General features: G+C 37.8%; 1 protein-coding gene across 1 annotated transcript in view; it reads right to left on the bottom strand.

Annotated features, from left to right (window-relative positions):
- The window catches only part of LOC102806857 (ras-like protein family member 11B), a 35,427-nt gene that overhangs the window by 9,244 nt on the left and 6,656 nt on the right, over positions 1-19,527 (bottom strand). The window contains exon 2 of the mRNA XM_085506131.1: positions 6,504-6,560. Coding sequence (XP_085362257.1) covers positions 6,504-6,560 — 57 coding nt within the window. The remainder of the gene's footprint in view (positions 1-6,503; positions 6,561-19,527) is intronic.

Below are 19,527 nucleotides of genomic sequence, written 5' to 3'. Positions count from 1 at the left end.
AAACGGATTAGATTTTAGAAGCTGATTTACTACTGTTTTACACGGGAGAAAATAAGGTCTGAATAAATATAGCGAATATTTTACAAAACCAAGACAACATGATTCATAGTGTGTTTGTTTTCATCATAACGAACACAGGAAGAGTGTGACAGAAATATATATATCCCGAGAGTTTAACTTTGAATGGCGTTTCAAGTTACGTTACTTTGAGCAATGGCGACGCTTGAAGCGGGAGAGTCGTCACCTGCGCATGCGTCAGATGGCCATAGCGTGTCATTTTTTTTTTACAAACAAGCGTCTACCCATGAGCCTTAGCGTGTGTTTTTATCGTCGCTTCGGACTCAATTCCCGCGCGTGCGCAGGTGACGACCCTCCCTCTTAAAACTAAACTGTGCGCAGTGTAATCCCGCCCAACTCACGCAGTTCACGTGCATTGACAATCTACGGTTACGTCAGTTCTATTTTTAGTTAATCAATAAGTTGCTCAACTTGCCAGAAATTGGCTGCTACGTACAATGTATGTTGAACATCACTTTATTTCGTTCGTGTTACTTCATTTAGCGACAAAGAGTATGCAAATGAAGTTTAATCTACAACGACATCATGCCCGGTTCAGGAACTGATAAAATGCAAAATTGCCCGGATGTCATGTGTTCAGTGACCCTTTCAGAAACCGGAACACACATAGTGTCACACGGGATTTGGCAATCGAGAATTAGTGACCCGAGAATGGATAGCACTTATCAGAATAATGAAGACTTCGCTATCATGGTCAAATCATACAGCATGTCGGGAATATTTGTAATCAAACATTTTAAATTGGAAATGTGAATTTGCGCTTCGTTTAATTAACTTGTATAAATTGGGCAACAACAATCTAAAAAATCTAAGGTCAAGGCTATCAACCTTGAAATTCTGAAAGAGAGACGAAAAAATAGTCATATACAGATTGTAATGCACACAAGTCACGTGGATGTAGTGATGTGATAAAGTGAATGCAGTGATGAAGTTCAATATAATACATGCTCTCTAGCGACGAACTGCATCTGTGACGTCAAATGACAGAGATGAGTGTGAGCTGTACCGTTCTGGTGGACAATTCTGTTTGAATGTGTAGGCATTTCAATGTTAATCAAAATACTTTACCATACCTATATTTTTGTTGACCGTCGACAACAGATTTAAAAAAAAAAAACGTAGACGCTATGAAAAGCATTCATTTGCGTCACAAAAACGGTTGTCGTTAGATGGCACGATTCATAGCAGCTGTATCTGGTGGCGATTAATCAGCAGTTGTGTTATTTTGTTTTTAGTTTTAGATTTAAAACATGATTATTCCTTGAACTATACTATGTCGTCTTCAATACATTTCTATTGAACAAAATGTCTTCTATCTTGTAAACACGTACAATAGTGAAATAATAAAACTTGACGTGACCTTGTACATCACAAATATTCGTAGCCACAAGTTTAGATGTGTAATTAGTCAAATAGTAAAGATGCTCCTGGGTACAGTCACCAATTTAGCTTGGTTGGTTGAGTAGTCAGGGTAATGTATTAGTTCGGTAAAAAGTATAATTTTATAGCACTGCATATTAAAAATATTGCCACCACATTTTTAAAACTGTAAAATTCCTGTAGTGGATTTCGACATCGAAAATATTCGTTTACATGCATGCTAACAAATATACATACGTATAATAGGTGAAGTGAGTTTGGAGCATAGTTAAGCTTTCGGAATAAGCTAATGCTTACATCACTGTGTGCACTATTTTAATCAAGTGTATGGGATGCCCTATCATTGCAGCCATCTACCGATTAATGAAACCTTACGGTTGCCTGGAGAGTGTGTGCAATTACAAAAAAACGAATCCCTATAGTGCCGCGTTTTCATCTCGATGCAGAGTGACAACCAAATACGAGTTATCTACCGTGTCCCATCAACTTGAGGCGAATTATGCCGCGTGATTGAACCTGTTTTCTAAATAGGATGACAGCGCCCTACGCGACTTACATGCACAATTGTTGCCGGATCTCAGACTAGTTTGACATTTGCGCTGTTACCCCCGATAAAGGTGATCCCCCGGGGGGGCAATACATAGAACTTGCCTAATGGGGACGTGCCCCTGAAATGAGTCTCGTTTTTTGGTTAAGTATCGGTCTTATTTCTGGTCAAGATAGGTATAAATATCGGTAATATTTTTCCGATTTGGTATATTATTTCTCGTCAAGATTAAAAGCGAACTGTCGTTTCTCATTTAACAATCTAAATAACCTGAACATTGTGTTAATAATATGCTCTTATGTAAGTGTCAGAAGTGTTTCTATGGTCAAAATACATATTTTAATAAATCAATATACAATGCAACTGTTGACTTACATGTGCTTCTATTGGAGATGCTCTTCTAATAGAGCAAATACGGTAACTGTTTTATATAGTTTGGAATAAACAGTGATGACAGAAATGGTACTTTGACATAAATTTTTACCTCCATGGTCAATCTTATCGCATAGCTGTAGAATGTAATGATATCGAATCGGCCATGCCACGTGACCTCAGAAAATCAGCTATGCTTGTTTCAATGAATATCTCGAGCTATGAAGCCAAATGACACCAGACCGGTCAGGCACAATGACATCACTTTAGTACAATCAAATGATACCGATCATTTTTAGACAGTCTGGTGTGGAACATTGTAAATCGTAATATCAAAACAAGTGAGTTACTTGTAATGAAACAGCGCAGATGCATAATTTACACGACTCTGTTTTAGTGAGACGCTGCATAAAACCGACATGTGATTTTACAGAGAGATAACAGAAGATAACGTGAGTTGTAAGAAGGATATATACAACTACTCAACAGCGATACAAGGACATGTAGTGCGTGTCAATGTGAACACATTATCTACATTTAAACGTGTTTTTGAGAGAGAATTTAACCGATAAACTTCCACCACGCGCCAAGAAGTGCAAGAAATTGCTCAATCCATGTTAGTGATCGATCTTACGACGTCGTTAAAAACTTCATTTGTTGCAAATGGCTCCCCTGAGATCACAGACGATTGTATTCGTTGGTCGTCATGGCACATTCAATTACGCACAAAGAGGAAAACGGTGTACGAAATACATAGAGGGACAGGTCGGAGAAACGTCTTAGCACATGTACGAGTAAATATAATGTTAAAATCTGCTCAATAAACCCTATTTAGGTCGAAGCCAGTCAATTATGAAAATATCCAGAAATTAAACAATTTGCCAAAAAGGTGCATTCTCACTCGATATAAGTACGGCGACTTTAAACATGTTATGAGTCACCAATCTATTTTTTCAAATTATGATTGTATTTTAAATTATTAAATGGTCGCCATGTATTCAAATTCTATGCTATATCTCAAATTGTAAGCCAGTGACATAAGATAAAAATATAACATTTGCAAAGGAGGTTTGGGTTTGAACACGATTTTAAATCCCAGTTTAGTTTCCTTTGTGTTTTAGCGCCGAAACCCTTTGTACAATAAGTACAATAGCAATATTAAGTTTTGAGGGCTGCCGCGTTCAAAAAGTACATTAAATGAAATAAAAAGCATGCGTCAGACGGAGACCTATCAATGCAGAATTTGATTTGTCAGTATCCATGTTAACACCTTGCCTACTCTATTGACATTGCCTGTTTATCCCATTGATTCATTTATTTAGCTAAGTGATAACAGACCTAACGTGCGCAGAATGGTCAAGACGCGCATGTTTCATACAGGAGTAAAACAAGTCATTGTATAGTCCCCGTTGGAATTAGGGGGAAATATTATTCATACCCGAATTAAAGTATCATGCACTGACAGCATAGTTAATAATTTAGAGTGAATCATTGGCTGGTCTAGTATCAGCAGAATTAGATGTATTAAATGACTCTTCCGAAATCGTAATATATGGTCAGAAATTAAACAGGATATGCTATTCATGCATTTTTTGTATCCAAAAAGAATTTAATTTGTCTAGGCTTATGTACAGAGATACGAAACACAAAACGAATCATCATAGATATGTATCTCAGCATGTATCAAATTTGAAAACCGACAAATCCTGTCCAAGATACTAGTACCACATTTTCGAAAAAAAGGATAGACGCCAGTCGGCCATCTTTGATCTGGTTATGGAACACACTGAGATGTACATGTATTCCTATATGTATGATGTATGTGCCAAATATGAATGAAAATGGTCAATAAGCTTTGGAGATATGGTTAAAAAGTAAGATGGCCGTCTTTGGTCTGATTATGAGACAAACTGACATAGACACGTAGCCTAATATGAATGATGTAATATGATTGAAAATGTTCCTAAACCTTGGACATATAATATTATGATCAATAAATGGCTGCCAGTCAACCATCTTTGATCCTACCGCGAAACGAATCGTCATAGACATGTATCCTAACATGTATAATGTACGTACCAAGTTTAAACAAAAACTGACAAAGTATACATAAGATACCACATTTTCAAAAAAACAAAATAGCTGCCAGTCAGCCATCTTGGATTGAACCAGTAAACCACTGCACGTGAATATGTCCCAGATAAAATAATAGGCAATGTACATGCAAAGAATGAACAGATTTGGGCCACAGGGTTATGATATATATGACTTGATATTTTATGGAAGTGTTCTAAAAATGGCAATTTCGGAATAATCTAGTCCAATTTTCTCAAAATACGGTGCTATAACACACAAAGAATATTTTTTCACGTTACCATGTAATTAAAGCTCTGTGGCTGTACACAATAAACTAATGTTCATTATCATGTGTTTTACGAACAAATTTCTCAATAATCCCAAGTTAGCGTAAAAGATCGTCGCGAGGCGACGTATTCGATGTGGGTCCCATAGCGACCTAAAAGCCAGGATCACCTCCCTTAATAACAAGTACAACAATATTTGATTTCTACATTACTTTTTGATCATCTGATGTCACAACGCGCCGCGAGATAGGGACTAATTTCATTTAGGTTTAGTGGAGGCAATGTGATGAATTTGTTTGCGCGTATCTGTTGTCCGACTTATTTAGCTGATTACTAGCGAATGGCTGTGTTATGTATGTCATCGTTTAGGCTCATGTGAGGTCCTGGACGGAACTCGACTCAGTGATTTGGAACTAATTACAATATAACCGACGCTATCCGGACTACTATTTCTGACAGTTGGTATTCGCAGTTAGTAATATAGTGAACGATTAATCAACAGATATGACGTGTCCAGTACTTAGTGTGATTGGTTGAATGTGTGAAGGCCACGCCTTAGAGTCTTTTAACTTCTTTGTAATTGGTTAAGGTTTTGAAAGTGAATAAAGTTGTTTTAGTTGGTCTTGGCGAGTACATCACGAGAGATGCAGTCTTGGGACAGAATCTTGGGTCAGCCTTGCGATAGTCTTGGGGACTTTTCCCCAGGGCGCTGTGTCTTATAGAGTGCTCGACTGACCGACTAAAGACGAGAGTTGATACGTATTCCGTTGTTTGCGTCTATTTAACTGTTAAGTTTAAGTGACGTTCCCGATCCCGTACCTCAAGCAGACGTGACATAGAGACAGACGATAAATCCGTCCTGGCACGTATTGGAGAACCCCAGAGGAGAGGAATTTCCCCCGTGATAGCAATACAGGAGAGTATTGTGACGTACTAGAGAATGTTTAATCATTAAGATTATTATAGAAGGCACTCCCTTGCTTATATCGTTAAGGCTATGCAGCCTTTACTCCGGGCCTCGACGTTCATCACGGGCTCATCGAGAATCGTACTAGTGATGGCCATTACTACAAATAGGCATGATTACAGTCTCATAGTCCGTTCTAAGCTACTAAATCGTGTATCATTAAGACTCGGAAATGGATTATCATCTTGAGAAATCGTGGGGTCGCATGTGAAACATGGTATACAGGCAATTATTTTTTCTTTAAATTCACGTTTTATGCTATGCCAACGTTGCAGTGCATATTTGTCGCAATATTAGATATAATTAAAGACAGCGTGCATATAATATAATCGCATTTTGTATACTTTAAAGTCACGATTGCACACAAATTTATAACGTAATTGACCTGCAGTGTCTAGAGATCGGAGCTTTAGGAACCTCGCTCGACTCGTACCATATTTTGCACCGCTGCAATATGAGACAATGCGTTGTAATACACACTTTTCGCATTATATTTTAGTAATAACTCTAGAATAAATATGTTTGCTCTAATAATAGACTGCTAAGGATTAACCTTTGGTGCAGAGGTCAGAAATAGACAAATGCATTTGCTTAATTCAAAAATGTTTGATGCTCAATGCATCGTTGTATACATGTATCTGATTGGCTCCTCAACCCTCAACCACTAAGAATTTGACCAATCAGAGAGCAGCTTATTTGTTGCCAGATTTGTTTGACGTATCACACTTTGCCTTGTAAATATGCAACTGGAACGTTTAAGCAACTCTTTGATTGGATCGTCACGTGACATACTTACCCAAATTAGGGTCATAATCACCGATAAATCGTTTAGTGAGGTAACGAACCACGATGGCTGAAAGACAAGAAAAAACAGGAAATGATTGAGTGACGTACACGTATATAGAGCAAATACAATATAAACACGTCTGTTTTCTCGTGATCTCAGGTTATATGAGTTGCAACTAATTGCGAAAGGACCCTCGGGAAATTATCGATTTATCCAATTTAATGCATCAATAAATCACGGTGGCGAGAATTATGAATAGTTGATATTCTATTCGCCCACATTATTTGATCAAATTGGGACTTCGTTTTTATACATTTATATTGCTTGTACTTCATATGACAGTTTTTTTTTACATCACAAAAAAATACAATTCGTCTGAAGAAATGTACGGCAATGAACTGTGCTGTGTGATGAGATATTAACGTTTCTAGTTTACGACTCATCGTAATCCGAGTCCAGATTGCGTGTATCGACTTTTGATGGCCAACATAAATACACAATTTTCTAAAGATATTACGATATTTCACTCAAGAACCATGAAATGAACATAAACTACGTGGAATACTGTGATGGATCGCGTCACATCTCAGCCCGATTGGATATTTGTGAGATACTGTAAGTCGTATCTTAAAACAAACAAACACAACTCGGTCTCAACACGTTTAAGGTACAGATGCAGGTTCATGGGCACTTGGGAGTGGAATTTTTTTTTTTGCTTTTTATCATACAAACAGTCTTGTCTTGTATATTATGTTAGAACTTGTTTCTATCGTTAGAAACGTTCAACTCTCGCCATATTTCGATTCCGGTATGTGGAGTACCGAAAACTGCGAGATGCGATATGCCAATTGTTTGAGTAGTCAGTGATATGATTATTAATTTTATGACTATTATATGTAAGCCACAACAATAACAGGTAAAACGTACGTCAAGTGTAAATTCACATTGTTTAACCATATTACCACGTGACCTGAAATATTACCATGTAACCTAACATACTAGTATTACCATAGGACCCGACACATTACCACGTGACCTGACATATTACCATGTGACCTAACATTACGTGACCTGATACAATAGCATGTGTACTCATTTCAAGAAATGTTGTCAGAGATGACATTGATTACAAACACACATATACATATTTTATGTCAGATGGTTGTCCCAGAAAAATATTTATTTCTGGGACACATAAATTTGGCCTTCTCGAACAGGATGGCCGCTGTCATCATCGACCAGGCTCAGCATATTCATTGATATCCGGGTATATTCGATTATCATGCGAACAACTGTGATAGCAACGAGTTCCTCTTGTTCTGACTTGGAAAATATGTCGCAGTCCTCGATCCATAGCATGAGGTAACACTTGACCCCGTGCTATCTTTTGACCCATTTTTGAGACGAAGGTCAAATGATATTGATGGCCGTGAGACAGTGTGAAATTCTACGAATCCAATAATTCTGTTTTGAAGAAAAAATCGGGAATTGAATCAACTTTTGTTAGCATTAATTGAAGAAATGATCAATAGAAAAGCGCCGAAAGGCGTTGCTTAAGGCATATACATATTAGTCAATTCTGACGGGAAATCACAAGCTGTATACACATTTCCAACTGATGAAGGGACATTGCCGGAAACGTTTAGCTATTTTGAATAGTGACTTTGAACTATGATTACAAAACAGTACCTTAATGTTATACTACGCTGTGTCGTGTTTTGTTTCGGTGTTTCGTCGCTGAGATTGGTCTTGACGGGTTCAGGCAACTAGTCGTCACATGTTAATAGTTTCCCAGTGTACCCGTTATCGTCGCCACGCTGCCTCATGTTCTGTTCGGTGCGTTGTCACAATAATTTCCTCAAGTGAAAACACAGTTCCTCAAAACCTTGAGGGACTGTGGTGAAAATGACCTTATTCCGTTGTCAGTGCATCTCGTCGCAGAATGGCGTCATCTATTTTTCGGCTCCCGTGTGAAAAGCACAAAATGGTAGGCTAATGACATACCAATGCCTGTCTGTCTGTATAGTGGATGGATGTGTCAAATATTGTTCTACCAATACATCAAGAATCACTTGGTGGATTGGAGTGAAATTTGGTGCACAGATACATTGTGATGAACTCCAGACAAAATCCTTACATATTAATTACCTAATTTGCAAAAATGTTCGCATGTTTTTTGATATCCTAAAATCAGTTTTCTCAGATTGGTTAAAACTTAATAAATGTATACTTTTTTGTAGTGGAATGTCAAACACCGCTTTATAAATAATTTGCACAATAATTACCTGGATCAGCGTGTTTTTTGTTGATATCTTAACAGCAATTTCCTCAAATGAATTAGAACTTGACATTTGCACACTGTTTCTGAGCAATGATGGTGCAGAAATGGCTGTATGATAATTTACATAAACAAATAATTTCGAATTCACGTTTTGTAATATCGTACTAAATCACTATTTTTTTTTAACTACATTGCTTCTACCATTCGATCATTTCGTCGCTCGGAAAAATGGATTCTACGCAAGATGAGCGAGCCAATCCATACTGCACACGGCTATTTATTATCAAGTGACTACTATGTGATGTCAAACGTTGTAAATTAAACTTCTGCTCCAAACACCCGTTTACTGAAAACCAACGGTACACGCAAAGGATTATGGGAAATTATACTACAACAACTTGAAACTTGAAGGCAATGCACATCACGGGAAACACATGACTGTCGATGACGTCAAAAGGAAACTATGCTCGTGGACTACGTATTTATCAGCAGTAATTCTAGAAGGCTGTAACTATGGTTACGATACCGATGATCGCATCTTCCTGATAATAGTGAGAAAGATAACGTTCTCTGATAATTGGCGACAAAATTTATTTAGTCTGATAACACGAAGCCAAATCATCCACTAATATCCAACCTTCCGACAGCTGATAATATTAATTACTGATACCAGTCACAATAAATTCATAAAAAACTTATGTGTATCACGGGAGATGCAGGTTACGTTGGTTACGGTGGCCATTAAATCGATACATCACGTGACTTCGATGACATTAATAACGACTGTCACAATGATGGTTTGTTTCACAGCGACAATAATAAATCAATAAATCGTCTGGGTCAATATTGGTTTACATAAGCTATCATTATATATAGGTATTACACCATGGTTAATAATATAACATAGGATGACAGGAGAGAACTGAACACTGTTTGAGGGGCAAAAACAAGTCTCGTGGAACTCTCGCTCGAGATCTTAGCGGACATTTGCGACCAAGGATTTCTAAACCTCTTTGTTACTAGCAAAAACACGTCTCATATTTTTTGTTTGAATGACACAACCCGATAATACTAGTAGCTTAATATTTAGAAAATATAAACTTCAGCTTTAGTTGCTGTAGGATACTTATTAAAAGACTGAAGAACCGAACACCAGGTTTTCGAAATTTTAAATCAGAACTTTGTAATTTCGGATTTAAATTAAAACTGTTTGCATGGTTTATCCAAAACTTCAAAAAAAAAATACTAGATCAAAATAAAATAAAATAAAATAAAATAAAATAAAATAAAATAAAATAAAATAAAATAAAATAAAATAAAATAAAATAAAATAAAATAAAATAAAATAAAATAAAATAAAATAAAATAAAATAAAATAAAAAAAAAAAACTTTTAATAAGATTGACACTGGCGGTAATCATCAGGGAGGGTGACATAACATCTAAAAATTACCATGCATTTTTTTCTTGGAACAATCGGGGAGCTTTTTCTTGATGTTTTCAGCGGGACTATTTAAGTCGATGTGCTTCAAGTTCAATTCACGTGATTAGTACGTGAGATTTAAACGAGATGTACACGTGAAAACTAGTGTGCGAGATCCGACGCATATACAAGAGCCATGTGCGAGAACACTAGTGCGTAAGTCAGTGTGCGGAATCCGACTTAGACATGAGAGTAGTTTGGGATATCTCGGCGAAACGTACGCGCTTGTCAGATTGATGTACACACGAGAGTGTGCGAGATCTCGGCGTGCAGGGAACATCCACATGGCAACGTGGGAGTTGCAGCGGCTCAAATGTGTACTATCAAGTTATAAGTATGCATGCAATAAAAAAACTTGTAAAGAGGCTGCCGTATTGACAACTAAACAGGAAATCTGACCTCCAGGACTTCATAAAAGCCGCATTGAGCTCGTTTCCCGTTGCGTGCCACGTCGATGTACTCCACTATCCCGATGGGAAATCAGTGATGACACTTCGACATCCGTCTTCGTGTTCTCGATTCTGACTAACCTTGTATTAGGCGTCTACCGAGGCATTGTCAAACGAGGCACTTTATGTATTGGTATGTGTATGCGTGCGTATTTGCAAATTAGAGAAAGGAGGTCGCGGTCAAGGAGGAGAAACTATTTATAAATCTTAGGTTTGAAATTAACTATTTATAAATCTTAGGTTTGAAATTTATATTTTTATTCTAAAGTCACGTATTCCTTTTTCCATACTGATAAAAAAATTACCATGTATTAGGTTTAATAATAGCACTCAGCTTGCTGGACACGCATTGTATAAATAAGTAGTGTTTGGAATGTAATTACTTTGTTTACCCTACGATGTGTGTGAGGGCAATATCACGATGTGTTGCCTGCCCTAAGGATGCTGGCCATGACCATAATATTGATCATCAATATTATGGTCATGGCCAAGATGATGTCAGACTCGTGATGATGCCAGAGCCGAAGGTATAACGGACTGTTATACCAAACACGGTATTGGGTATATGGAAGACTGGTTTGCACATACGTCATAAACTTGTAATTAGCACCAAGCATGAACGGAGGTTTACAATAGATAGCAGTGAGTTTAGAAATATCGCCTGACATAGAAAAGAAAAATACATATGTATATAAACAAGTCTGTCTCATCAGTCAAATAATGTTAGCTGTCAGCAATCCAAGTGCGCATGTGTAGTCTACGGCAACCGAGGTGGCTCACAACATGGCATTTTATAAAACCATTTTTACAATTCATTTACATTTTGAAAACTCATTTTTATTTGTTAATCTTTTTTTAAACACCATTTTCGGTTCTGGAATCGATTTTTAAAACCCACTTTCGTTTCTGGATTCTGTTCTTATTTTTAAAACCAATTGTTTAAATCCATTTTCATCTTTGAAATCAGTTTTCATTTTCAAAATCCAGTTTCGTTTACAAATTCCATTTTCATTTTCAAAATTCATTTTCGTTTTCATATTCCATTTCCATTTTTAAAATCCATTTTCATTTTTAAAATCCATTTTCGTTTTCAAATTTCATTTTCATTTTTAAAATCCATTTTCATTTTCAAAATCCATTTTCATTTTCACTTTTTAACCTGTGACCTCGCCCTCTGACCTCATACCACGTGACTAGGAATTGTAACTCGGATTCCGAATTTGTTATTACCACCGGTGACGTTTCCATGGTAAGGCCTTTTTACGTAAGTTCGTCTTCTTAAGACTTAGCCCTGAGTACAGTCCTGTAGGTTGGCCTTCTTCCGCTGATCATTCGGTCCCCACAGGGACCCCACAGGGACCGAATGATCAGCGGAAGAAGGCCAACCTACAGGACTGTACTCAGGGCTACTTAAGACTATAACCTATTTGGCCGTGATTCAACGGCGTTTTTGGATTCATAGAGGGTTCTTAGCTTCATCTGTCGGCTTACGCTGTGGCGTGGAATGCCTGAACATACACAGATGGCGCTGCCTTGTATACCTACAGTACCTTATCCGGTACGATAACACAGCAGACCCACAGCTATAACTTGTTCTAATGTGAGTATCAACGTTACAGCTGATAAAATGAGAGCTCCAAGATTTTGTTATTATATCAGGTGTGCGCCAGCTGACTGTGACCAACCGGTGAAGCCAAGAGCCCTTTATGAACCAAAATAAAGTTATAGCCTGAAGAATAACTTACGTAGAGAAGCCTTGTCATGGAAACATCACTGGTTGAAATAAAAAAAAAAACTATCAGGTCAAGGTAAAATGTTATACTAAACACAAATCGAATATCGAATCGAAATGAGAATCTTAGTAAAAACAGTTAGCGATAGGCGGGAAACAACAGCGATTCTTATGTAAATTCTCATGGAAAATTTGCGTCAACGTGAAAAATACGTATATACCTATACTTCAAATGTCAACAAAAACGTGAGAATGGATTTTAAAAATAAAAACGGATTAGTAAAAACAAAAACGGATTAAAAAAATAGATTTTAAAAATGAAAATAGATTTTGAAAACAAAGTGGGTTTTAAAAACGAAAATGAATTTTGAAATCAAAAATGGGTTTTAAAAATGAATTTTGAAATCAAAAATGGATTTTAAAAACAAAAATGGATTTTAAAAACGAAAATGGATTTTAAAAACAAAAATGGATTTTAAAAACGAAAATGGATTTTAAAATCAAAAATGGATTTTGAAAATGAAAATGGATTTAAAACAAATGAAAATGGATTTTGAAAACGAAAATGGATTTTGAAATCAAAAAATGGATTTTGAAAATGAAAACGGATTTTGAAAACGGATTTTAAAAACGAAAATGGATTCAAACAATTGTTTTTTATAATGAAAACATATATCAGAAGCGAAAGTGTTGTTTAAAAATCGATTTCAGAACCGAAAATGGTTATTGAAAAGGAATTATAAATAAAAAATAATTGTGAAAATAGTTTTATAAAATGCCATGTTGTGAGCCACCTCGGTTGCCGTAGTAGTCAGTCTCGGCATCCGACAATAAAATCCGACAATCTCAAAACACTTCAATGTGTCCATTTTTTCACTGTTGATGCGACATATACCATTTAATTACACTGACAATAACAAAACAGTAGTACTATGTAATGAGAATAACATGTTAATATACATGTATAGCATTAAAGTGTGAAGCGCCGTTTCGATATGGGTCCGACGCGACGTATACGAAGCGTCCGAACACGTGTTTGTTTACACGAAATTCTACCACACGCTGCGCGCCGGTTGTGGCACGTTAAAATAGGCGCCCACCGTGAGAGATCATCGTCTGAATCGCACGGTTTCGCTAAAGCCAACCATTCATAACCGGCCCACGAACATTAATGTTGAGGCTACGTCCGAATAAATGGTCCTTGGCTGGCAAGATGGCGAGAGATTTGATGATGGTTGTTGTTTACTGTTTGCTCTTTATTCAATATGTTATTGGGTGGGAGAACGATATTTTGCTTAAATCAGGCCAAATATGAAACGTTACATTGTGTAGTCTTCAGGTGTTTTTATCCAGAGAACATTGCTACTCAGCTTTAGGCTATAATTATGGTTACCATAATAAAAAAAACCATCAATTGAAATATTTGCGCGTTTAACTACTTTCAATAAAAGCTACTCGTCAAAAGGTAATATTACGTGACATCAATATTTCAAAAAACAGTGAAGTAATTGATACGGTTATATATCCTTGCTGTTACGTTCCTCGGGCTACCAAGTCTCGCCTTATGTCATGTGACACCAATATTTTAAAATAGTGAGGTAATTGATACTGTTTGAAATGTGTTGTTACGCTATTGGGGCTACCTTGTATTGCCTCCAGTCACACTATCTGCCGGTAGATTACATATATACACGTCGGGATTTCTTTATTTAACATTATTCGCCGTTCTCAGAAAAGGGCGTTTTCCACGCAGAATATTGTGTATGTGCCCAGCTTGTTTGAATTCGTGATTTCTTCACAGTAAATGTTTCCCGTTACTAGAAATCTAAATGCATGGTAACGTTTTAATGTTATAAAACATCAGAGTAGTCACACATCGCCACAGTCGTCACGGGACGCCACAACCGTCATGCGGCGCCACGGGCGCCACGTAGCGTCACGCGGCGCCACAGTTGTCACGTAGCGCCTCAGTCGTCATGCAACGCCAAAGTAGACACGCAACACCACAGCTGCACGCAACGCCGTAGTTGTTATGTGGCGCCACGGGCGTCACGCGGCGCCACAGCCGTCACGCAACGCCACAGCCGTCATGCAGCGCCACGGAAATCACGTAGCACCACAGTCGTCACGTTCGAATTTCGTGTAAACAAACAATGGTTCACAACATGCTTGATTTAAACTAACCATTGAGCATAACGTCGTTTGCAGAACTTGCATTACCAGAGATACCGTATCTAGTATCTAGTGGGGTGGTCGATAGTGATTGGAACGCCGTATATACTAGCATATTAGGGAATCAATTACTCATGTCAAGGTGTGAATAATGACCCTCAATTTCCCTGGACTTTGTCATACTCCCGTTTAAAAGTAATAATTTCAAACCACGGTATTTTTCACGATAGGTACTCTCTAGCATGAATATCAAGCACAAGCATGACACATCTTCCTCAGCAATTACCTGATGGAGGTGCCATCTACGTAACGCGGTTATCCACGCGTGTTTCCTAATTCATATCCGGTGTTATTTATGCATAATTGCAGTCTTTCGCAATTAATTAGCATCGATAGACAAATATTTACTACATCTGCTCGCCCATGACAGACTCGAATCGAAGACTCGAATTTATCCACTGAAACATAGCCGTTAGAAGTCGCTTACACGTGTCTGATTTCACCCTTTAACTATAGACAGTTTTCTAGACCTATACTACACATGCTTTAAGACATAGTATAGCGTATCACATGCATCTCTATTGTAAAAAAAACACAAACTCAGATTAAGTAAGCCATTTGAGAGATGATCACAGGGACATTCTTATCAGTGCGAACGCGATAGAACTCGCTACATTAAATCGGATTGAGATGTGACTTGTCAACATCACAAATCTATTATAGCGGTTTCCTCAATTTTTAAACATTTTAAAATATTTCAAAATTTGAGGTGTTAATCCGATCTACCCTTTATAAAAGACGTTTCATATTTGTGTGTGTACCGTGATTGTAGTATATTGATGTTAGTCCGCTGAAATGAAGAAACGACGTACTGAGTTATGTTTTAGATCGTCACACAACACACGTGTTTGTCCCTGCAATAGATATACTCATTTCACCAGGTGGGTTGATCAGTTTTTTTTACAAGTACGGTATTCAGCGGAACACTGAAAGGTTCAGAGTGACAGTTATCTCAGATCGTATTTTTTCAACTATACTAGTAACCTATAAACTTATTAAAGATTTATTCCTTCCGTCGCCAATGCCAACTCAGTCTTGCCAGAAAATCGACAGGGAGAATGTCTGATTGCCTGATTCGTAAATTTACAAAAGAAAAATATTTAGGAGTTTCGATCAAAACGCATAAGCATATTTTAAAATATATGCGTGTGTTTCCTAAATTACCTAAACAAATTAATATGATAAAAAATACCGAGCAGTTGGGGATCGTTTGGCATGAATATTTGGTGAGAGAATTTAATATTGTCTCAACATTCTGTCATATAAATTCCTCAATGCGAAAAATGTTGTTGATGTTTCTATCTATTCAATAATAAATTATCATTTATGGCCGAGATATAAAAGTTTATGAGCGAACCGGCGGTGTAATATCAGTCAATATTTATTGGTGAAAGACGGTTTTATTGCCAATAATGTTACATATACCAGACGACATCCCCGAGACCCCATTGGTTGCAATGAATCCTCATTCAACATGAAAATAGGTCATTGCTACTTGCGAATAGCGCTCGGAATTTCAGCACCTGTTCAACACGAATTAAAACAGTCCTATTATCAACCTCACGATGAGAAAAAACGTGTTTTCAATATTTAATTTTAGCGTTCCGTTTCAGGATGCCCTGGGAGAATTGTATTGGGTTTGGAACTGTCTGACCCCAACGAGCAATTACTCGGAGAGTTGTCTTCTTAGCCGGAACGTTACTCTATTAGCTTGCAGCTGTAATACTTCGCTATTTGGCTGACGACGATTCCCGGCGACAATTGTCTCTTTTGTGTAATGGTTGAATGAGCCACTCATTAGGTTGGCAGAATGTAGAGAACTACTACATAAGCTGGACAATATAAACCTACAATGGCAACTAGCAAGAATTTTAGAATTCTCTCGTATATCTCATCCCACCAGAAGAACGCGTGCGAGCATTGATTAGTCACCATGCGTCATACTTTGTCTGTATGCTTTCCGTTCGAACAAATACATCGTTTGTCGGTTTCATTGTCACGTGACATTTGTCGTCAGAGTACGTCACTGAAACCGCCATCTTGAAAAACAAATTTGTTACACTGCGACTTTACAGGTACGTGTAAATGGTTGAAGTGAATTACCGTGAAATTAGAACATTCCCGTTGGAATTCCATTTACCTTTAGTGATTGCGGCAGATTGTTTGAAAACGGCAGTATCATAGGAAGAGAATTTACATTCTCGCAGAAAGATAACCGCATTACGTACAGGTTAATAGCTCGAGTCCCGTATCACAAAAATCGTTCAATTCGTCATAACTGTAGACTATAATCTATCCTCATCGTGGGATGCTTACCGTAATGAGAACCCATCCATGGGCACACAAATGTCAAAGCAACAGCATGTATCAACATTGACAGATCGGCATTGATTGCATTTGATTCCGTGTATTTCAATAACTGAATACGGATACGTTATCAAATACGTCCATTAGCAAATATATACATTACACTTTGAATAAACGGGGACGGGATTAGTTTCAAATTCAGTAATTATATTAAACAACAAATAAATCACTGTCTCGAATTAATTGTCTATAGCTTCTGATTTTCGTAATTATTATAAAGTTAAGCGATTCACAATAAACGCGTCGTTATTTTCCATGAAAACCAATTTCAAAATGAGACTATATTACTGGCACGCACCATTAATTCAAAACGCATGCGCATTTCTTGCTCGCTATCGTCGAATAACTATTATTGTGATATCTGGTTTTGCCTTGTGCTTTTAATCTTATGATCGGCATGGACGGATGACTCAGTCTCGGTGTGTAATAAGTACGGTTATTAATTAAGCATCCGTTGGGGGGTGTACGTTGGCAGAGGATTAGTGTAAGACGCGCCATGCCACAGAATGATGGCATACGTGTGTGTCGGTTCGAGCACGCAGTACATGTTTACTTTGATTAACATAATATTTACCTTGCCGAGTTTTCGGTGGTATTCCTGTAATAAATCAAAGAGTGGTCAAACATTGCTTAGGTGTCTTCAATCTACCCTACTAACATTATAGAAAAAAGTCAACGTACTAAGTCATAATAATGTCCCGACGTTGATTATGACCAATCTGGTCAATTATTATTTAATAATTCAAGCAACTATATAGGAAACACGCGTGGCCGTCGAGGTCTCATTGGGAGTTAGAGAGCCGCGAGACTTGTGTTTGTTCCATTGCCTCCCATCGTCGTGCCCACTATTCTCGAAAGAGAAGCAAAACACATCACGTGACCCTCTCGTGCTCAGCGAGATCTCTTCGGCTATTTGCATATAAAGTTTAGTAAAGTTGCACTATAAAAAAATTTTGGGGGATTTAAAGATTTTGCTCCAGAAATTGGACCCATATGACGTGCGTGTGAAATACAATATCGGTTTAGGTTGCGAACGCGCGCGGCGTATCGTGACGACTGAGATGTTATAGTACATCTGATTATTTCCCGCAGATTATTTTCTATTCCAGATTTGACTCACAGCTGTGATGTGGACAGACAGGGTTTGTTGCCGACTGACAGAGAAAAGGTCTAAGAACGATACGGGGAGTGTGCGTGGGTTATTTATAATATATTAAAAATGACAGAGTGAGTGGATTGCCATTTATTCGATAGCTTCAACACGGGAGCAAGGTACTATGTGGGCACAATGCCGTTCTGATGCAAAGTTTAACAATATTTTGAAGAGGATTGTTTTCGCAGGATTTCTACTCTGAAGCAAAATAAAATATTTGGAATATATCGCTGCGGAAATGGTTCTATGCGACGTATAGAGCGCGTGTAAAATACAATACCGGTTTACATTGCGAACGCGCGCTGCGTAGCATGACGACTGTGGCGTTGGATTAAATGTGATTATTTCCCGCAAATTCTGATTATTTTCTGTTTCAGCTTTGATTTGCTGCTGTAATCTGGACACGGTTTGTTACTGACTGGCGGAGAAAAGTCTATGAACTATACGGAGAGCGTGTGTGGGTTATTAGTACTATATCAAACACGACAGAAAGAGAAGAGTGCGTGGGTTGCCATTTCTTCGATAGCTTCAACACATCAGCAAGGGACTATGTGGGCACAATGTTGACCTAATGCAAAGTTTAACAATATTTAAATTTAAAGACGATTGTTTTGCCGAAATTTTCCACTGAAGCAAAATAATATTGGGGGATTTGAGGATGTGTCGCACCAGAAATGGGTCTCATGCGTCGCAGAGAGCGCTTGTAAAATACAATATCGGTTTACACTGCGAACGCGCGCGGCGTAGCGTAACGACTGTGACGTTATACTACATGTGATTATTCCCGCAGATTATTTCGTATTTCAGATTTGATTCGCCGCAGGAATGTGCATAGGGTTTGTTACTGGCTGGTAGAGAAAGGGTCTAAGAACGATACAAAGAGTGTGTGTGGTGAATTATTTCTACTATATCACACATATCACCGGAAAAAAAGAGTGTGTGAGTTGCCATTTATTCGATAACTTCAAAGGGGCTATGTGGGCGCAATGGCGTTAGCAACGTTTAACAATATTTTGAAGAAGATTGTTTTCGCCGAATTTCTCCTCGGAAGCATCGTGAGAAAAATGAAAGATGGGGTTGTCAAGTGACCTCGACATCTGTCAAATTCAAGTACGTCGCGCTAACAGTGTTCTATTTCCTGTGTAGTGTTCAATTCCAAGAGCGGAAGCCTAAAAGATGTACACCAAGTATCTATCACGATGACAACTTTTTTTAATTATATGTTTATTCAGTCAGATCATTGAGGTGAAATCTCAGAAAACCTAAAACATGACTTTGCGACGCCAGCGTCACGTCGATGGACTGCGCAATGAATCTCAGACGTAAGTGAATACCGA

The sequence above is a fragment of the Saccoglossus kowalevskii genome, chromosome 12 (genome assembly GCF_978046115.1).
Source record: "Saccoglossus kowalevskii chromosome 12, keSacKowa6.1, whole genome shotgun sequence".
In the NCBI taxonomy this organism is placed as follows: Eukaryota; Metazoa; Hemichordata; class Enteropneusta; family Harrimaniidae; genus Saccoglossus; species Saccoglossus kowalevskii.
Note: the sequence above shows the minus strand (reverse complement) of the source record. Positions and strands in the feature narration are given on the sequence as shown.